General features: G+C 35.5%; 1 protein-coding gene across 4 annotated transcripts; it reads left to right on the top strand.

Moving 5' to 3' along the window:
- The first annotated feature begins 5,118 nt into the window (after nucleotides 1–5,118).
- Nucleotides 5,119–21,689, top strand: LOC126976825 (tumor protein D54). Of its 4 annotated transcripts, none has more exons than XM_050825448.1 (6): nucleotides 5,119–5,404; nucleotides 11,187–11,356; nucleotides 13,295–13,398; nucleotides 14,234–14,293; nucleotides 19,402–19,564; nucleotides 20,230–21,689. In XM_050825448.1, the coding sequence occupies exons 1-6, from the start codon at nucleotides 5,386–5,388 to the stop codon at nucleotides 20,338–20,340; spliced, it is 627 nt and encodes a 208-aa protein (XP_050681405.1). In that variant the 5' UTR covers nucleotides 5,119–5,385; the 3' UTR covers nucleotides 20,341–21,689. The 4 variants fall into 4 exon arrangements, with proteins under 4 accessions (XP_050681405.1, XP_050681402.1, XP_050681403.1 ...); XM_050825445.1 differs by lacking the exon at nucleotides 5,119–5,404 and adding an exon at nucleotides 7,761–8,689; XM_050825447.1 differs by lacking the exon at nucleotides 5,119–5,404 and adding an exon at nucleotides 8,760–8,915.
- The last annotated feature ends 1,239 nt before the right edge of the window (nucleotides 21,690–22,928 follow it).

Below are 22,928 nucleotides of genomic sequence, written 5' to 3'. Positions count from 1 at the left end.
GTGCATTATTTGAAGAAAGATGGAACTTTCCACATCTACTTGGCGCAATAGATGGTAAACATATTGCTATTACTCCACCTAAAGGATGTGGATCGGAATTTTCAATTATAAAAGACACCACAGCATGGTACTTATGGCTATTGTTGACGCTCAATATCAGTTTTTATTATGTGATTTCGGTACAAACGGGCGAGTTTCAGATGGAGGCGTATTACAAAATACAAAATTTTTTGAAATGCTCCGAAACAACCAATTGGAAATTCCAAGCGAAGGATCAGTAAGAAATACTCAGAGACGTTTGCCATACCTTTTTGTATCTGATGACGCATTTCCGTTGAGACCTGATATGATGAAACCTTTCAGACAAGCAGAATTAACTTCAACAGATAAAAAAAAATCTATAATTATCATGTTTCGCGCGCACGAGGAATTGTGGAAAATGCCTTTGGCATTCTGGCTTCACGTTTCAGAATCTTCCATACGGCTATAAATTTACATCCAAATAAAATTGAGTCCGTCGTTATGGCATGTTGTGCATTACATAATTATCTAATTAGAAAACTGCCAAATTCTTATACAAATCCAGATTGCTATGATCGAGAAGACTATCGGAACCATCATACCAGGATGTACAGCAGATATTTCGACTATGGAACCTTTAGAAAGAAGAAATGTGGGAAACATAAGTCGGACACCCAAAATGATAAGTGAAGAATTTATGAACTATTTTAACAATGAAGGTCAGGTCCCTTGGCAAAATAATTTTATTTGATTTAATAAAATTATACTTATTTAACAAAGATACCTATAAGTTTCATTTACTCACCTCATCTTCTTCATTCAAATTCGACCGACTAGGCCTTGGTATATTTTGATCGTCTAAGAAACGTAATAGTGGGTAATACCATAACTTTGCCTCATAAATATCTTCAGCGCCTGATCCGGATTTTGAGGCCATGACTTTTTTATGTTCCTTATTATACGTACAGCGTAGGTTATTAATTTTCTTTATAACAGCCTCTTTATTACTTTTAGAATCTATTTCACGTAGTTTTAAAATAAGCTTTTCATAAGCTGAATCTTTTATTACTCTATTATGATAATCCTTGCTCTTGATTTTCCATAACGAAGGCTCCGATTGGTATAGTAGTATAAACTCTTCCAGCCATTCGCGTTGAGCCATGGTCGATAAGTTTTCGCAAAGGCAGATAGCAAGATCGATACGTGTTCACTTCACGCTCGCTGTGACAAAACTGATAAAACTGCGCAGTTTCGACTACACACTCTCAGTTTTAACTGTACAGTTATATCTGTACAGATTTATATATTAATATTTTGATTAGATTCAGTTAAAACTGTACAGTTCAACTGTTTGTTCTACACACCTAACGATTTAACTGTACAGTTAAATCGCACAGTTAAAACTGAAGGTGTGTAGCCCGCATTAGACACTTGATCGAGAGGCTAAGGAGGACCATGTCATCCGCGTAACTTATGCTATTGACATTAAATCCCTCAATATGACATCCGACTTGGACTGAAGGAAATATAAAATAAGGATGGGTGAAGGAAGACTCATAGAAGGAATACATTTTAATTAAAAAAGGAGAGCAAGATTAGGGTTAGGAATGTAGATAGAAAGGAAAGAAATATTATTAGCTCTTATAGCAACGGCAAAATGTCGTTAATGTGGGAAGTAATAGGAATTTGATTAAAAATCACATTCCTAGATACCAGAATGGCACAACCAGCATATCCATCGGTCCCATCGTCCCGGAGACATGAGTAACCCGGGATCTTAAAGTTAGATCCAGGCCTAAGCCATGTCTCCTGAACAGCGAAGACAGAAGGATTTTATTTTGTTGATAAGTGTAATAATTTCATTCTTCTTGTGGCGAATGCTGTGACAATTCCATTGAAGGATGTTTGGCATTTTATATAGTTTTGTTAAGCCGAGTAAGTTTAGATATGATGTTGTTCAGTAGTTGAGAGTCTACAAAACGAGATACAATGTTTTATAGATAAGTCATTGGGATATATGCCTTTACTTACACGCTTTATTTATTAAATTCGCTATCACTTTACTTATTTTTGTACATATATTTTTTTTGTCTAATGGTCGTATACCATCTATACCAGGAGATTTTTTTACATTTATGGACTTAATGATTTTTTCTATGTCAGATGAAGTTGCTCTTCTAAAACGCATAGTGACATTTGCTGAATTCGTGTAAGTAGACCTGTTTAACAATGCATTTGAACATTTTGGAATTAAAAGCCTTTCCTTATTTGTAAAATGTTTTGCAAAATTATTTGCTAGATCAACTTTTTCGATGTTTTGTTTGCCAAAAGTATTTTTTATTACGCTGTCTAATGATTTTTTTATTCTTCCAGCGCTTTGGTTAAGTATTTCCCATAATTTTCTAGGATTCTTATAATTGTTTTTTATTTCTGATTGTAGAAATTTATTTTTAGTTTTTTATATCATTTTATTTGCTTAATTTCTGGCTTTATTGTTCTTTAACCCATTTATTAAATAAATTATCTCTATAGGAACAAAATCTCATAATTCTAGGATTAATCCAGTGGGTTTCACGGCGTATATGGCTTGGTTTTCAACTTAATTTATAATGTCGCTTCAGTATAAATATCTTTAAATTTATTCATGACATTATTATTTATATCAGTTGGACAGTCAGTAGCCTTACACACACTATTCCAGTCCACTTGATTAAGGCGTTCATATATTAATTTATTATTGAAACATTATTTATATTTTTGAGCATCCTGTAAGCACACAGATGAACCAACGCAGGCAATCATAATTGCACGGTGATTCGCTAGTTTTGTTCCTAGCGAGGCGGTGTGCAGTTCTTGTGTACGCGATTTAGCATATATGTGGTCAATACAAGATTTACTTAAATAGCCGTTCGATATTTCGATCCTAGTGTGTTCGGAAATTCCACATATAAAGCCTAAGTTATACAGGCTATTACTGTATTGATGTTTTACGGGATTATCCTTTTTCAAATCAATATTTATATCGCCTATTAAGTACAAATCATTTTCGTTTGTTAATGAGATAAGTTTGTCATACAGTTCACGTATAAATAAATGTTTAGTGGTGTGAGGTGGTCTGTATACGGCACATATATTGCATATGTTAATGTGTTGTGTAGTTATAGAACAAATAATGCTCTCAAAATGGTGAGTAACGATATTGTGGATGTTGCATTTATATTTATTATTTACATAAATAATTATTCCCCCACCTTTTCGTGATTTCCGTAAGGCTGAGAACATCTGAAAAACTTCAATATTAAACAGGCAACTTATATTATCAGAGATGTTTACTTCAGTCAATATACACACATCGATACATTTTTTTGAAGTTATTATATATTGCTCAAAGACAGCAAAGTTTGCTAATTCATTTATATCATAATCTAGTACTATATTAAGACACATCATAAAAATTTATTTATTTAATATAGGAAATATATAACAGTTAAATTAGTACCTGCGTATTGTTTACGAAGCTTTCGAGTATTTATCAACTATTGATCGCAAGTCGTTAATGTTCCTTATAGCGTAAACTTGGGCCTTGTCATCCTTGCGAGCACGGACTAACCCTTTCTTAAACCAGACATATTTAAACTGCAGCTCTTTTATATATCTTGCTTAGCTTGCCAGAATAATTGTTTGCTAAGCCTAGACATAGCTTCTCGTATGTATACTATATTATTATTGCCTTTTTGTGCGGCGTGAGTATCTGACGCTGCAATCTAATTTAGTTTTGACGCCATTATCCATTTTTCTTGAGTATCTTCATCTCTGAGCTCAACTAATAACTTTGAAGGTCGATGACCTATTCCACGGATTATTTTTGTGAACTTGATACTTTCTGTGGGTTGTTTAAGTTACATATAGGAATTACCTATATGTTTTACCACTTGATTTGCTTCGTTGTAGGTATTTGTACTCACGTTAGAAATCTCAATGCATTTGCAGAGTTTTTGTTGCTCGATTTCTTGTATGTGTTGTTCCAAGGCACCTACACGTATTTCAAGATTGGTATTTTTGTTTGTAAGTTCTATATTTTTCCGCTCTAAAGGTTTTATTGTTTTTTTTTAAACATTTCAATGTATTCAACTACTTCGTCAAGCTTAGCACTATGAAACTGTAATGGGTCATTTAGCTCCCTCATTTCCTTCGTAATAGCTTTTTTGACTTCTTTCGATATGTTGCAGAGAAGTTATAGCGGAACTTCGCCTAGGCGCTTCATTTTGGCATTGCAAACAAGTCCATTCTAAGCTAGACGTGGCCTTAAAGGCTGCAATTTGTTTGTTGCTGAGCCCTGTAACATTTTGTATTTAGATGCACCGTACGTTCACATTTACCACATTCTACACCTGGTAATACTCTTGTTATTGTTTTACAGCAGTTATCACACTTATTAGCCATTGTTTGCGACTAAAGTACGTTTTTATGAATGGTTGTAGTAACTATAACTGTCACTAATGGCGGTTAGATGACGACTGAACTCACTGTTTACTCGATTATATTAAATTTAAACGTGCAATGATTGATAGATTGACAGATGACGGCTATAATCTTGTAAAAAACGGAGATCGAAACCGAAATCCAATACGTTGTAGGAAACTGTTCGCTTTCAAACTTATCTGGATTATACTTCGTCACCAATCGCCATTCTGTAATTATAAAGTACTATTTCATACTTAGGTCAAAGGACTGCACGTTTCATACTTAACTAATTTTTACTTTTACTTAGGCAGTCCCGCCTCTTATTATGTAGTATTTACATCCTCTTTGAATGATACATACATATCACATTAAAAATTAATACATTTGCAAGTTTCCAAGATTTAGCATAGATATTATAAATTTCTTTAACTTGATCTTGGAGAGCGTAGCAAGTTAGTATCACTATTTACTTGCAACTTTGACGTGTGCTATTAAATACATAGTGCTTACTCAATGGCCTGCCAATGGCTAACGTTGTGGCACTTGATAAAAAACAAAAAGTAAAAGCTCAAGTGACAAATTGACAAGTGACAACTGACAAGTCTAAACACTAGAATTAGATTGATACTTTACTTGTTACCTCCAGGCTACGTGAAATAATTGAACAGTGAATATTTAATTTAATTGTTAAATATTCTCAATTCTGAGAACTATTTCTTAAATATTCCTAATATTATTGCTTTAAAGTATATGATATTTGGACAAAGCTATTAAGATTTTTTTTCAATAATTTACTTTTGTATGAAATTCATAGGATTGTATTCAATAATATTCACCTAGGTGATTACTGTAATACATACTAATATCTACTATCAGTGACAAACTACTATTACTGAAGAAATGAGCGGAGTGCAAATTGGTATGTTTTTAAATTTAGGTAAACTTTTTTTATTTGAATGAAACATTATTTTATCAGTATGAACTATGAATCACCAACTACACTTGTAATGGAAAGGCAATGCCCTAAATATTTACTTTATCTTGAAGAGATGTTGCAATGCACTAATATTTTTTAAAAATTACTTCTAAAAGTTGCTAGTATTTCCAATTCACTTCAAATGTGTTATTTATCAAATAATTTTATTAAGAACATGTGTGATTATTTAAATATATATCAGGTGGTCGCAATAATCTAAATGAACATAAATTGACTGAACTGAGATGTCTGTACCACAACAATGAATACATAAATGACCTCACACTGTCTTGTGATATCACTGTTTCAACCATAAGGTTTTCTTTGGTTGTACTATTCTTATTGCTTGATCAACTAGAAAGTAAGAGACTTATTTTATAGCAGGGTTGTTCACAAAATGGCTTAAAATGTTGTGAATGAATACTTGATATCTGCTTATAATGACATCACAGGACTACAATAATTCTAATATTAAGGAATGTCATAATATATTATTTGTTAATATAATAAAAATGAAATTAAACTATTCTAGAAAAATGGAAGTTAGTCATTATAACCAAAATCTTATATGTCACCATAACTGGTTAACAATATCATTAAAAGTGGAGCACTGAATTTACTACAATGGTACCTATTAATTCAATTATTTTTGCAAAGAATAAGTAATTTACTGAGGGTTTTTTGAAATTTATTTATGTTTGCATGAAACCAAACTTCACTCACAATAGTTACATCATTATATATGGACAATCATTCCAATTCAAGCTCAAAATAGTTATATATAGAATCATAATGTAAATTATTTTAATAATTAAGGTGGTTTGGTGAAAACTGAATGATGTAGCACCTTAGGTATTAAGGCAATGATAGCCTAAAGAGACAGTAACTGTAAAACAAGTTATAGCAGCTCAGCTTTTCAAGGAAATAGAACAACAAATGCTCTTAGTTATATGCAATTAAATACATGAAAAGGAAACATGACACAAACTCCACCATCCCTATACAAGATATAGGGACTTCTATTGTCTAAAAATAATATCATTATTTTGGGGAATGTTAGATGCTTATTGTCATGTTAAACAACATCAATTACTCTTAAAAATAACCTAATGTGATGCATAAGGCGATGTGATTACAATGACATAACTATAATGCCAGGACTTCAGATTGAATTTTATATGTTCCAGTAAATACACCAGCTTCCACACATCACCACATTGCGATTGATTTGCTCTGTACTTTGGCAGTGCTATTACATTGCATAACTGTGACGGATTGTCAGTTTGTCTCTACCTGGTGGGCTACCTATTTAAAAACAAGGAATGTCTAATAATTACTGAAATGTAGTACCTGCTTATATAATAAAACAATATTATATTAAGTCTTATTCCATGGTATATGCTTCCTTATGTTTAGTGTCTCGTAAAGATAATTTAAACAGGCTAAGGTAATTTCTGCCGCTACAGATATACATTTTGGGACAAGCACCTAGTTTGGATGTTGGTTACTCAATAACTAGCTGAAAAAAATATGATAAAATTTGCCAATGAGAGCTTATAATCTGTATAAAATTTCTTATCTATTTATATGTTTTATTGCTTATTTTATTTCCTGTTGAATTATACAGTTTATTAATTTATTTATTTAGATAGTTGCACCAAAAACACATCATTATACAATTAAAATTTAACAAGTACTCATGGGATAGTACAATATGACATGTCTTTACAGGTGTAAACATTTACAATAGTGCGAAAAGAATAACAAAAGTTGAACAATTAAATATAATAAAATTAAAGAAATGAACAGTTACACAAAAATGATGATAAAAAATGACTTAAATACATTTCTGTCAGAAAAAAAGAGATTTATAAACATATATACAGTTAAAAGTATGACAGGATAGGATTGAAGTAAATATTCTCATATTGTTGATGAATTGTTGGTTTTAAAAGTCACAGAAATAAACAGAGATAGCTACATTAAATTCTTAATTTAAATTATTTTATCAATACTTAAAACGAAATTTACTAGTAAATAGACACTATGCCACATATATTATAAACATACTTTAATATTATAAAAAATGAAATGTTTATGGTATCTCCATCAAAAGTTAAGAGTTAGGTACAAAAATATCTGGTTTTACACTGAACATTTTGTATGACTCATAATCTGTGTGATGCAAGCTGTTCATTACAAAAAATAAATTGTTGTGTCGTTTTTGTAGAAAGGTAACATTAGAGAAGTCATGGACCCGCAGTTCGGGTTAGTTGCGAGTTTTTTACGCGGCAACGATTTATAACTATATACCATTTGAGGCAAGGTTACATTTTTTACAACATCGCGTGTGGCGGTGTGAATAGGACGCGGTCTTTAATATTCCACACGTCAATATATCGTTATTTCTCTATTAATCTTTGTCTACGTAAATGTGCGCTTGAGGTCGAGATATATAACCAAATAAAAACTTATTTAGCGTTCGTGTGGTGGCCGGTGAAAGTGGCCAATATCCACTCGGGCAGCGGCGCGAGACGAGCGCGGGCGATTGCGCTACTGGAGCCCGACGTGGCGGAAGAAAGGAAACATATTGCTAACCTATAACAATAAAATCTAAGCTACAATTTAACTAATTCGATATATTAGATTAGATAATTAGTGGCTCGAATGACTACAGTCTTTCCAACACGCACTCGTGTAATGCTGTGAAATCTGTTTGATGTTGTGTTTTGTTATTTTGTTTTCAATGTGTCCGTATCTATTGTCCTACACAATGAGCATATTTTGGACCGACAAGCGAAGTTTATTTGAAAAATGCTGCGCTGCTGTGTAAGATGACGTAGATTATAAATAAAATGGCGAAAAGTGGAGTGCCAAGTGGGGGCCCGCCTAGCTTGGAATACATGGAGGATCCGTACTTCGTGCTGCCGGACGATGACTCCACTCCGAGCTTCGATGTGGCCGTGGACGAGTTGGACGATCTGGATGATATTGTGAGCTGGCCTCAGGACGAAACAGATCGGGAGTGGCGTGCCCTCCCCGACCTCGCGGACTCAGGGCTGTGTATAGAAACAGAATTTTACGTAGACAACCGCCGCCGCCGACTGCGAATATTTAAGAAGAAAATGCGGGAGGTCCGAGTACACTTTCAAGACTTAACAAAGCCATATCTTGCGAAAGTCTCCAGTCATTCGAATTATAAAAAGTTCCTTGGAATCACGCCCGGAGGTTAGTGTATCGAATGTAACTGTATTATGTAGTCTGTGGTCGCCAAGACGGGTTTTATTCCATAGATAAACATCGTTTACAAGTAACAATATCTTTGGTTATATCAACCTGCGGCAGGACTTGTTGTTCGACTATCAAAACTCCCCAAACAGGTTGCCCCTGCGCATAATAATAATTATGTTTTCTTACGAACATTATGTTGCCATGTCGTCCGATCACAGAAATAGTACGTATATATTTCTATCGTATTATAAAGTATATAAATATGAATAATATAACGGGATACGGGAAGTGTGGTTCTTATTTTATATTGTGTGTTAACTTCGACAGTTGCTGTTGTTTTGTTATCAATATTAACTAGTGCTTTCATCGAGGAATTAGAATGTTATAAGGATTGTGTACTACTTGTGTTGTAAACGAGAACAAAAATGACCTAGATATACAATATAATGTAATGTTTCAAAACTGTATTTATACGATGGACATTTACCGCTATAAGTCAGTTTGGAAGATTCGTTTTGTTGTTGCACGCTCTCCAAATATCATGCTTTAGTAATAGTTAATACCAAAAAAATTGTTTTTATTTCCATTACTCAGAAGTCGTGGAATTTAGTTCACATACGCGAAAGTTACCGATACATCAATGTATTTTCAGAAATAAAAGAGGCCTAAGTTACTACTTATAATACGAAAACTACCAGTGACTTTCATGTTAATCGATCCATCCGTTTCGGAGAATTATCAGAACAAACAGAGACAGGCAATTTTTTTTATAAATTGCTTTACTGATAAATTGGTTTTGAAAATTATAATAATAATATAATAATATTGACACACTTTTTACACAAATTATCTTGCCCCAAGTTAAGAATATATATAGCCTGTGTTATGGGTTACAAGACAATGATATATTTAATACTATATACTTACTTTAACATACATAAATTCATATAAACATACACATAAACATACATAAAAACATTTAAACATCCATGACTCGGAAACAAACATCCATATTCATCATATAAATGCTTGCACCTACCGGGATTATTTATCTTATGCAATTCTGCAAGTCATTTATCATATTAATTGTTAAATCACAATTCAATTCGGGTTCTGCTAGTATTATTATTATCATACAAGTATTCGTTGATATTTACATTTTTATATTCTTTGAAATGTAAAAATAACACAGAACGAAAGCTTCTCGTTATACACATTTTATAAATCTTATATCTTTAAACGAGCAATTCTTGTATATATATATATAATCTGAATCTCGGAAACGGCTCCAACGATTTTCATAAAATTAAGTATGCAGGGGATTTCGGGGGTGATAAATCGATCTAGCTAGGTTTCAATTTAAAAAAAATGGTTTTATCCATGTTTGAATGAGAAACAGCTACAATAACATTAGAATACAAAGGTAAATTTCGCCACTATATACAAGACTATTATAGCTCAGATGGGACATTGTCATGTCCTATTAGTTTTTTTTTTGTTCAAGTTTTGTACATTCTTAAAAATCCGAGCAAGGCTCGGTCGTCCGGATATTAATAATAATCGCAGAACATTGATTTATTCATTCCGCTTGCTCAATATAAAAAGATAATACTTAATTTACACATGTCACTTAGAAACCTTGTTTTCATATTTTCATATTTTTTTTTTGTATTTTAAATAATATATTACAATATTTTTATATTTTAGTTTATAAATTGTTAAAACTACTGTCCTTTAAGCGTAGTAAAAATTATGAATGCTGTGGTAGCGTATAAGTGAATTAACTCTTATCCATTTTATTATTATATTTTAAGTTTAAACATGTAAAGAGTATAATTTGTTAGTTGCCCAAATATATAAATAAATAAATAATATTTATAATATTAAAACGATAAATTACATTTATAGGATAATTTAAATCATTGTTACAGTGACCGTACAATGCAACTCAGTCGCGACGTCAACCGAGAGTCCATATAAAACCGCACATACCTTCATTACATACCTACATTAGCGGCCTTACAAATAAACTTGGTATATAGTTGTACCTGAGAATAAACCAAGAATATGCAAATTTATACAAATAGACATTCGGACATCGGACGTATAACGTTTCCCACGCTTATTTCTGCCGTGAAGCAGTAACGTGTAAGCATTTACTGTGTTTCGGTCTGAAGGGCGCCGTCGCTAGTGAAATTATTGGGCAAAATCTTATGTCTCAAGGTGACGAGCGAGCTATAATTCTGCTCAGAATTTTTGGAGATTTTCAAGAATCCTGAGCGGCACTGCATTGTAATGGGCAGGGCGTATCAATCCATTAGCTGAACGTCCTGCCCGTCTCGTCCCTAATTTTGATTAGAAAAAAATTTGCAAGGAAGTTTTATACTTAACAATTTCAAGTAGGGCGATCGAAATTAAATAAAAGCTCAAGTTCTTGAAAGCGATATAAACGATAATTAACAAGTCCAGGATTGTAATATTTTGTTGGTTTCAGGAGAAGAAGCGCTCGGTGGCAGCGGCCCCGGCGCTGGAGAACCGCAGGTCATAGACGAGCTTGAGGGACTGACCCCCGAGCAGGCTGAGCAGCTCAGGGCGGAGTGGAGCCGGGAGCTGGCGAGGGTCGAGGAAGCCATCGCTACCCTGCACACTGTCTTGCAGAGCAAGGTAACCTAACTTCCTTAAATTAATCCTTCAATGCCGAAAAAGCATTTCAAAGGCCTTCTACAGTATACTTTGGAATGCTTTTCCGCCATCGGCTATACATAGCAGATGGTACCGGGAAGGAGGGTAACCGCTTAAAAGTCTCCGTCGTATCCACTCGATTCCAGAGACTCCTCTAACTGCCACAGGTTGTATCGGCATACTTTATGGAATCAATCACCGGCTGCTGTTTTCCTCAACCGATACGACTTAAGGACCATCAAGAAAAGAATATACTCCCATCTTAAAGGTCGGTAATGCATCTCTTGACACCTGTTGTTGAGGATGTCTATGGGCGTTTGTTTCAACACTCCCTATCCCGTGAGCCTCTTGCCCGTTTGCCCCTTCTTATATAAAAAAAATATGGCCGCGTTGTAGGAACATTACATGCTATTATGACGTCTTGAGAAATTTATTTCGAAGATATATTAGTGCATAAAAACTGCACACATTGCAATTGTCATTAACAAATTAAGGTTCGTACACACTGATCTGTATCAATAACCACTGGACAGGCTGTTCCATGTGTTTGACAGTATTTTCTGCCTATTTGAAGCGCCACTCGCGAGCGTCAAGAGAACTAATTTTGACGTATAATACAAATGGCTGCGAGAGAAAAATACAATACTCTAAAGCCTTTTTGCATTTTGGATTTATTTCGGTCGTTTTCCGTGTTATTTATTCTTCAGGAATCAACGTGAAAATAGTTTTCCTATTTATGTTTGTTTAGATGCGGTTGTCATCACTAGTTTTAGTACCGCAGACTCTCGCTACATGGCCAACAGTGCCAAAATGGCGAATATCAAACAGGCACAAAAGCACTTTGACAGCCACCAGTCCAGTGGTATATAGTGGAGGTCAGTGGTCGTACACCTTCCTTGAAGAACCGGCAAAGCTCCTATGATTCCTCTGGTGTTAGAGTATATGGGCGGCGGTGATCACTTACCACCACCGTACTCTCGTTTGTCCTCCTTATCATAAAAAATGTTTTTTTCTTATTAATACAGCACTAATTCATTTATTAATATATTGAATGTTAGTTGAAGGTCGTATAATGCACTCGGTTGCATTGTTTATATGTTCGTAATAGGCTTATCACTGTATTTTATGATTTTGTTAACTTTAAGTACTGCGTCGGTATCGAATTTAACTACTATGCTTCGCACAATAATTTAAGTATTATTTTTAAATGATCAAATGTGTTTCGATATATATAACCAAGAAGAAGATAAACGAGTGAGGGTTTTTATTAATAATTATAAGGTACACATGTGTCATTTTCTCATGCTGCCTAAAGAAGTTGAGTCCATAGTTCTGAAGAAAGTGGATTAAAGATCCTTGAAAATCACTCTGAGGTGCAACACCATACAATCAGGGGATGATATCCTAATTTGTGACGGGTCCTGCGAAGGTGTAATTACTATTCCCAGTTTTATTGACTCGACCCCCCTATAAATTCACACTGAGACTCAATATGTATGCCTAGTTAGGTTGCGATAGTAAGAATATAGTATAAGTAAGTTTTCTCCTGTATTCGCGTATTCGGCCCGATAGATTTAACCTTCCAAAACCGGCAGTGACCCAGGGCACTAGATTTTTCAGATACATCAAAACCGAAAGTGCCGTCCGGCACCCTACTCCCTCACCAAGTTCTGACCATTATTTTGTTTATAAGATGGTTTTATTTTGCATGGTCTTATAGCTTGTTTAGATAGCTTTTTGATACATTCTTCCTAATTATAAGTAATCTATTGATACACGTAAAATAAATCGCATTGACAGAACGCTGCGCGAGCGCCAAAATCGCGCCGATCTGAGGCATAGAGTTTCCCGAAACGGAAAGGTATATTATTGTGATACGCAAACTTTCATATCACTATTAATCATGTAATATTTTTACAGATTCGTCAAAGCTCCGAATTGAAAAGAAAGCTTGGCATCACCCTGTGGTCGGAGATCACCACGGACGTGAATCAGAGCCTGAAAAACGTCAAGGAGAGCCAAGTGTAAGTGGCGCTTTATCACTCGGCTTGGTCGGACTGTAGATACACTGATGCACTTGCATATAGATTAGATTACATTCAAGAGTCAGTCAGTTTGTGTGCCATATTAAAGTCTTTTCACACTTAATATTTAAGGCCCGTATTTTTTTTTCTCAAAATTGATTACTTTAGAATTCTTTTTGATGTCATTTCTAATAACTACTAGCTACTACTACCACCGCTTCGTAAACAAATGGCGCTCTGAGAGAGAAGAAGCGGCGCAAGAAACCTCTCCCAGCATTCTTTTTTTGCGCTCTTATCAATATACAATATTGTAAAGTCATTCTAGTACAGTTCTATCGCTATAAAATAATCACAATCTAGTGCCAGGCTGTCCGATCATTTAGATATTCAGCAGTGGAGTAATAGGACAGGCCCATTTTTTTTATAAAACATTTAAATTTATTTATAGATAATGCCTGAACAGTGGCTGGGACTTTATTATAGAAGTGTATACATTTACCCTTAAATCTATGCTAAGCAGTGGGATTGCACCTACCGAGATTCCGGTAGGTTCAATAATTTATATGAAAAGCATGCATTTCTTTCCGAATCATAAACATTATATCGTTATCTTGTACCTATAGCACACGTAATTCCAAGTATAGAGCAAGATAATTTATGTAGAAATACGTCAATATTATTTTAGTATTATCTGTGACTCGAATTTTCTCTTTTTACTTTACATTAGTGACATGGCGTGGTTCAACTCAAACTGATTGACTGTCGCTTTGCACATATTTTCCTAGCGCTTGGTGGAGAGTAATTTTAATTTTGTTATATTTGGTTTTATGAACAGTTATCAAACGATAGAAACGCGATTGGCCGCGGTCAAACAAGCTGTTACTGAAACACCAATGTAAGTACAGTTTCCGTTTGAACTCAAATTACTATTTTAATGATCTGTCATGTTATTAGGGTTCTTTTAGAACTACCTTCTTTAAACATACTAAAAATAAATATTGTAATAGTAGATGCAAAGGCTACTTAACAAGTGGGTGGCTTGAGGTATAGCATGCCGGCTTTGTGCCACAGCCGTGCCTTTTTCTGCCGTGAAGCGGTAATGTGTAAACATCTTAATAGTATAACACATGGTCGGATGGGAGCCTCGCACCAATTCTTACCAGTGGGAGGCTCCTTTGCACAGGATGCCGGCTAGATTATGGGTACCGCAATGGCGGCTATTTCTGCCGTGAACTGTGTTTCGGTCTGAAGAGCGCAGTAGCTAGTGAAATTACTGCGTAAATGAGACTTAACATCTTACGTCTCAAGGTGACGAGCGCAATTGTAGTGCCGCTCAGAATTTTTGGGTTTTTCAAGAATCCTGAGCGGCACTGCATTGTAATGGACAGGGCGTATCAATTACCATCAGCTTCAAGTCCTGTGCGTCTCGTCCCTTATTTTAATAAAAAAAATGGTCCGGCGTCGAACTTGGTACGGTCTGGATTGTAATAATAATAATTTTGCAATTCGACATAATATCATCTAATATGGTCCGCTATCAAACCGCGTCCGTTGGTTCGGCCGTACCAAATCCGATCATGTGTTAAGGCTATAAGTCACAAAGTGAAGATCACAATTGCGATTCTGCTCAACGTGTATGATTCTATTAAGAATCCCGAGCGGCAGTTCTTTTGGATGGGCGTATCATTTACCATCATTAATTAAAAACCTCATCAATACAAGTAATTAAACTAAGAGTCAAAGAAATATTTATTGAAAATTCCATACCGTATGCCCGGAAAAAAACGAGTTCTATTTTTTCCGGGCATATGGTAGATTTAATTCTGAACTAACATTGAAATGGGCAGGGCGTATCACCCACCCTCTCTCTTCCTTATGAAACATCAGACCGTGAAACGTACGCCCCGGTAATCCTTTGCCAACACTTCCGATAATCTTTAAATTTGTGTTGGCCATATACTTACATCCAACATCTATAAGTATATGACCGATTATCTCCTCCAATCTTTTTCTCAATTAATGTCAATACATGTATATTTGACGACTTATAGCCCAGTGGGATTGCACCTATCGAGATTCGGATCCCAGTGGGTCCCATCAGACATATGGTAGATTCAGTTAATTGAAAGAAACATAACAATTTTTGGGGTTTTTCATGAATCCTGAGCGGCACTGCATTGTAATGGGTTGGTCGCTTTAATTACCGCTACAGCTGAACAGTACAGTGCTGCTCGTCTCGTCCCTTATTTTCATAAAAAAAAGCTTGATTGAATAAAGTTTGTTTGACTTTGACTTTATAATAATATATTCCTTCGACTTGGAGTCAGGCTCGAAACGCTGCAAGGTGGTTTTTGTGATTCTACTCCCTAGTAGTAAATATGGTATGGCGGTGGAGTACTAAAACCGAAACACTCCCAATGGCTGTCAAACGAGCTTCAATATCTTTTTATGTTAAGGCGAAGAGTAAGCAGAAAACACGCAAACAAGGTGTTTTTAGACGAGTTTGGTGGAGAAAATATAGCAATAGGAGCTACGAACACTACTTTATCCTGTTACACATACCCTTGAGTCTTACTTGTAGGTTGCTAATGCTTGCTGTTAGTTAAACTTAACACTCCAGAGCTATTATGAACTACCAGTTTTGTTTGCAGTTAAACAAGTTTTTTCTCGGCATGATGCATTTGTTTAGTATACTGCTCTCATAAAAGTTGTTCTTATAGCTTTTACTTTTTTGTGTTTGTACATTTATTAAGATTAGTAATCAATAATGAGGATTGTAAGCAATTAAACTGTTTGTGTTAAAATGTTAAATTTTTGACGCAAGAATTTTGAAAATATTGGCTTTGTTACATAGGAGCCGTGAACTCATATCGCTCAAGGTCGCCGGCATTTAGTGTCGCCTTAAAATTATTAAAGAGCATGTTAGGCGTAGGCCTAAAACCCCTAAAACATTATTATCAGTATTTGCTTATATTTAACTGTAATGAAATTAAGTTTAATAACTGTTTTGTGTGTTTGTGTGTATTATTTAAGTGGCACAAAGTTTGTGCGGTCAAAGTATAATCTTACAATTAATGATTCATCCTTAGATTATTTATAATTACGTCTAGCTTCTAGCTGTCAGACAACCGATGAAAACAAGTCCGGGTTTACTATTTTAAATGTACAAAATGACAAGCTACGTCTTAAGCGTTGTGTTAGTAGTGTGCATGCATTGCCTAAAATAGTGATTGACTGTCAATATCTATTTGTGTCGATGTTTTCATAATTCTTGACTTGGGGATTAATCTGGTGAATGCGTGACGATACGAACGAATGCTAGCGTTACGCGAACGGTGATTTCTTGATTATTTCATTGTTGGACATTTTTATAAATTTATATTTTGTTTTATGAAGTAAAACTGCTTGTGGTCCAAAGCACACTCTTTTTTATTTTTAAGAAATGCAGTAGCTAGTTGTACTTACGTATTAATAAAAAAAAAACAAATTCCGTCGATTCTATTCGAATATTTTGTACTGTAGTCACGGACTAGTAAAAAAAGAAGGACTCCGCACTGTGATATTAGCAAGCACCTTTATGCTAGTGTGTGTGCGGTTACGGGGTATAGCAGTTACACAATTTTTTCTCCCTTAAATAATCATATATCCACAAATACTTGCATATTATTGTTTTTACACTTTTTCACAACGCACGACGGCATTTTTAAAATATTTTATTGCGACGCAAACTGATCTGTCACAGAAGATGGCAAATCTCATAATGGCCGCCGATCGGCTTGTATTACTGTAAGTGTATGCGTGGGGCTATGTATTTATTTACACGTTTACCGGCTTGTTTTGGTGCCTCACTGTTATGTTATGTAATGTGACACGGAGTCCTTATTTTTTTATTCGTCCGTGACTGTAGTCTGGGATACAGTCAACATATTGCATATTCTGGTTTATTCTCAGGTATATAACTTCATACCAAGTTTATTTGTAAGGACGCAACAGTCTAAACACATAGTCAGATTTGGTACGACCAGACCATCGGACTTATTATTTCATGACAGAAAAATTATTTGAATTTTTTTTTCAATATTTCCATATCGTTTATAAACCAACTTATTGACGGTCATGGTTTTGTAGTAATTAAGTTTATCAGCAACATTATAATTACTCGGTGCCTTCTTCGTAGTTCAATACTTATCTTCGTTGTAAATAATACCTGCTAATACTGTAATCCTATTATTCGGTCTTCGATCCGGTAATTTATGTTATGTACATGTACTAAATCGACGTATGGATAATATTAGTCCATATACAATTGGGAATTACCATTGGGAGGCACCTTTTCACAGGATGCCGGCTAGATTATGGGTATACCACAACGGCATCTATTTCTGCCGTGAATCAGTAAAGTATAAGCGTTACTGTGTTTCGGTCTGAATTGCGCCGTAGCTAGTGAAATTACTGGGCAAATGAGACTTAACATCTTATGTCTCAAGGTGACGAGCGCAGTCGTAGTGCCGCTCAGAATTTTTGGGTTTTTCAAGAATCCTCAATGGCACTGAATTGTAAAGAGCAGGGCGTATCAATTACCATCAGCTGAACGTCCTGCTCGTCTTGTCCCTTATTTTCATAAAAAAAAAACGATATCGTGAATTGTCGTGTCATGCGAAGGTGGACTTGAATTTCAATCAGATCAAACAGCTCTTCGAAACAATTCTTATGAAAATCGTCCTTACCATCTGGATATGTGGCGTTCCTCAACAGTGCAGTTTTCAAGGAACTTTGATCCTCGAACAACCAAGCTGTGGAATGCCTTTATTACGCGGTTTTTCCAAAACAATACGACATGGTTGTGTCAGAAAAACGCGCGTACACCTTTCTGGTGGTCATATATAGCAAGTGATCACCGCCGCTCATGTTCATTTGCAACACTAACACATTCATGAGAGCGTCAACCTAACGGCCATTCCCAATATTCAGTCTATCTCTGGTTGTGGCCTACTTGAGATAAAAAATCGTAACTATCGTTGACTTTTCTCTCTTAACTCATCTCATCCGTACACGCTGTCTGTAAATGGGACGACGTATAGCTTACCAGCGATAGAAGTTTGTATGGGAATTGCAATTCACGCGTCCCAGTATAAGGCGATAAGAATGACTTATCGGGTGTATTGGGACAGCTTCAGATTATTGACAGCTAATTACTGACAGTAGAAGGTAGTAATTTATCTCTATCTATAGATAGTATATTAGGAACGGCCGTTAGTAACGCGCGTGTACGCTATTTTTAAGTTGCCTATGTAAAACAATATCGATCTAAAAATACCGCAAGAAGTTGTTCAACAATTTCTATTGTTTGGTTGTTTGTTGAAGTTATTTCATTGAGAACCGCTGTGTAGGCCATTGTAATACATTCAAATTCAAATATTTTTATTAAAAATAGGTTGTGACATCACTTATTGAAAGTCAAAAACTACCACCCATTTCAAAACATATGCCTCAGGCCTGAGAAGAATGGGCGCAACAAACTCAGCGGGCTTTTTTTCATCAATAAAATATGTTTACAAAGTAATATTGTACAATAAAACTTATTATTTAATAGCCTGAGGGCGGTCGCTCCATTCAATCTGTGGTATCATTACGAAAGTCATTTATGTTATAGTCACCTTTATTACCCCTTTTAAACGCTTTTTAACTTTTATTTTGAACATTTTCTGGGATCTTGTTGTAAAAGCATATACATTGCCCCACAAAAGATTTACTAATTCGACTTAGAGAGTAGTAGGCATTATAAGTTTATATCTGTTCCTAGTGTTAACATTATGGTTAAGACAGTTTCTAGCAAATTCACTTATGTGCCTATGAACATACATTACATTATCAAGAATATATTGAGAAGCAACAGTCAAAGTGTTAATTTCTTTGATTTTCTCTTAATGATTCAATAATTAAAAACGATGATAATGGTAAGCAGTCAGGTATGTCATCATGGTGTTTCTCGTTCATTTTCAGATACCAAAAAACTGAATCTGTGATAAAGACGACGGCGGAGAAGACGACCTCCATCTTCGGCGGCATCACGGCCGGCGTCACCCAGAAGCTAGGCCAGATGCGCAACTCCGAGTCCTTCCGTTCCATAGAGGAGCGTATGGGCTACGCTTATGAAAACGTCAAGGTAATACGAACCCTGTGACTGGGAAATAATAATCTTGCTTCATCATCATCAGCTGGAAGACGTCCACTGCCGGACAAAGGCGATCCCCAAAGATCTCCACGACGATCGGTCCTGCGCTACCCTCATCCAACCTATTCCGGCGATCTTGATCAGATCGATGGTTCATCTTGTGGGGGGCCTACCAACACTGCGTCTTCCGGTACGTGGTCGCCATTCGAGGACTTTGCTGACTTAGAGTTATGTGCCCTGCCCACTGCCACTTCGGTTTCATAATTATTTGGGCTATGCCGGTGACTTTGTTTCTTCTCATTTCTAATTCGATTTTGGGAAACTCCGAGCATAGCCCTTTCCATTGCCCTCTGAGCGACACACTTTGACACAAATTATCTTGTCCCAAACTAGGCATAGCCTGTACTATGGGGTCCAAGACAACGATATATTTAATACAGCATACTTAAACATACATAAATACTTATATAAATATCCATGACTCGGAAATATTAGGGGGATGAAAAATTGATAGTAGTTGATTCTCTTTCCTACTGAATATGCATATAAAATTTGGTAAAAATCAGTATAGCCGTTTCGGAGGTGTAAGGTAACTAACATTGTGACACGAGAACTTTATATATAAGATAATGTAGTGATAATTACTATACTTTCAGGGAAAAGTGGCGTCAAGGTCGAACTCGACCCACAGTTTCGATACGGACGCAAGCCGCAGTGCTAGCGGGGCCACGTCTCCTACCATCCCCGAGAACAAACCCCTGCCTTAAAACTACCCGCAAACACACACTCACACTCTCTCTCCCTCTACCACGCCCATTCATTACATGACTATCAAACTCGTATCTAACCTTGTAATGACATAACTTTGTAACCTACTGTTTAATGACTTATAAGAGAAATTAAACATAAATACAAAAGCAAAAAGTACGGTTTTTGATTACACTTATAACACGAGTTTGCATGTCCTTTAATTTATTAGTTTCTTTAGGATATGTTTCAAATAATTCGGATATTTTGTGTACTCAAAGCCTAGTAATTGTCTACGATATAACGCGCGCCAATAAAAAGGCGTTGTTACGGCTGTTTTTGACAAACGGTAGAAAAATTTGAATTAATTCTTAAAATATAATACGATCGATAGAAAACGGCTACTTTTTATAAAACGCTTCTTTAATGGCGCGACTTCACAACGCAAGTGTCGAACTAATAATAACTATTGACAAAATATATTTTTAAAATGTGATGTTTTTAATTTACAAGTATTTAGTGCACTTGCGGATAATTAGTGCTTATTCTAAATTAGTAATGCTGATTGATTGCATATTAAGAAGAGTCGAAGTGCAAAGAGTTTAATGCTGAAAGTTCGATGTTATTGTGATAAATAGATATATAGTAGGTATCCGATGTTTAAGAACAAGGTTTATCAATATCGCGTTTCTAATTACATTTAAATATGTTTTAACCTAAGCGAATCGGCGCTCTTAGGCGCTCGCGCAGCATTTGTTTACGCAATAGATTTCTTATAATGATTAGAGTGAATTTATCAGAAAGATACCGAAACAAGCTATAAGACCATTCAAAATAAACCATCTTATAAACAAAATAAGAATCAAAACTTGGTGAGGGAGTAGGGTGCCGTACGGCACTTTCGGTTTTGGTGTATCTGAAACATCTAAGGCACTGTCGATTTTGGGAAGGTTCATGTTAAAAGAATGCTTATAGAAATTAAAAAATGACAATTTAAGCGATTTGTTAAGCAAGTTGCATAAAAAAATCGATTAAAACTTTTATCATAAATTTTATAATATTTTGAGGAAATTTTTGAAGACATTTCTTATGAGTAAAGCGATATTCAGTAAACCTCGTTTTTAGATACTGAAGCAAATGTAGCATAAGAGGACCACTATAATATTATTATTGTGTAGTAGTACGTACTAGACGAAGGATCATAGTTCTATAAACCCCACAGTAATGGATTATTGTTCAGGGTCTTATCTCACCTATGATTATAAGTGTACTTTCCACATCAATATAAATTTTATAAACACGACATTTAAAATTATAACCGTATTTGGCGTGGTATATTTTTATTGCATTCCTTGTATTATTAATGTGGCATCTCTTAATCGAAGAAAGTTTAGTGTAAAGGTCTGCGCGGTCTATACGTGTTGTTGGGTCTATGTTATCACCTAAGTTAGTTAATGTGTAACTCATCATCATAATGTTCAGTCGAGGCATAAAGATATTTTTATAAGATGCTTAGCTTTCCTTATAGAAGAATTTTCATTATTTACATTTAAATCGAAATAAAGTTTATGTACAAAAAATCTTGTTTCAGTTTTAATGTCCTTTGAATTATTTTTAATAATTTATACTTATAAGCTTAATTGAAAGAATCTAGTTGTAGAAGACCTTTGAAATTACTTAGTTATAAGTTATTGTGGCATTGATAGTGTTCGATCAATGTGCAAATGACTGTGGTGGATAGAAGTTAGAACCGCTAAAGTTATATTTTCTAACTACCCTCATCTTGTCGAAGTGACAGCTGTCAACGCCCACCAGCAACGCCACGAAAGTCAACATCCGACCACTGCGAAGAAGAGGTGCTGTCACTTTTCACTCTAAAAACCCCCTTGTTCTATTGTTGCGTCTTACGTAACGGTTTCGATTCATAAGTCTCCTTTTAACGTCCGTGACGAACTTCTACTGAGCTACGAGTGCCGTGCATCGAGCTGGAAATTAAGGTGCTGGATCAGAGGCAGGAAGAGGCGAGGAAATTTAAGGTTAGTGGTCACTATTTCATCTTTGGCCCGATTTTGCACATAGAGGTAGGGATCTAATCATATTAATTCCTCAATTATAAAATAATCAAATAAAGTCCATTTAAATAATTTTTTTTATGGAATAGGAGGACAAACGAGCATACGGGTCGGGTCACCTGTTGTTAAGTGATCACCGCCGCCCACAATCTCTTGCAAGACCAGAGGAATCACAGGAGCGTTGCCGGCCTTTAAGGGAGGGTACCCATGTCGTATCGTCCCGGAAACACCGCACAAGGATGCTCATTCCACAGCTTTGATGTAGGTACGTGGAAGAAAGCCCCTTGAAAACCGCACTGTGGAGGACAGCCACACATCCAGATCGTGGGGATGATATCCTAACTTGTGGCGTGTCGTGCGAAGGTGGAATTCGTCGGCAAGAATCAGGTCTCCTTTAAAAATAGCCTGGACACACATTTACTTACACAAGTGCAGTGATATACACGCATCAACACCAAGCAATAATAATTTCCAGTCTTCCAAAATTTTCTTACTCGTAGTAAATAGAATCGCATTTGAGGATTGAAAGAAATTTA

This window comes from Leptidea sinapis, chromosome 42 (assembly GCF_905404315.1).
Source record: "Leptidea sinapis chromosome 42, ilLepSina1.1, whole genome shotgun sequence".
Taxonomy (NCBI): domain Eukaryota; kingdom Metazoa; phylum Arthropoda; class Insecta; order Lepidoptera; family Pieridae; genus Leptidea; species Leptidea sinapis.
Note: the sequence above shows the minus strand (reverse complement) of the source record. Positions and strands in the feature narration are given on the sequence as shown.

Bases quoted from the DNA above. Each gene is read 5' to 3' on its own strand.
- LOC126976825 (XM_050825445.1), top strand. From the start codon at position 8,317: ATGGCGAAAAGTGGAGTGCCAAGTGGGGGCCCGCCTAGCTTGGAATAC. The intron at 11,357-13,294 runs GTAACCTAACTT...ATATTTTTACAG, and splicing joins ACACTGTCTTGCAGAGCAAG to ATTCGTCAAAGCTCCGAATT. The intron at 13,399-14,233 runs GTAAGTGGCGCT...TTTTATGAACAG, and splicing joins AACGTCAAGGAGAGCCAAGT to TTATCAAACGATAGAAACGC.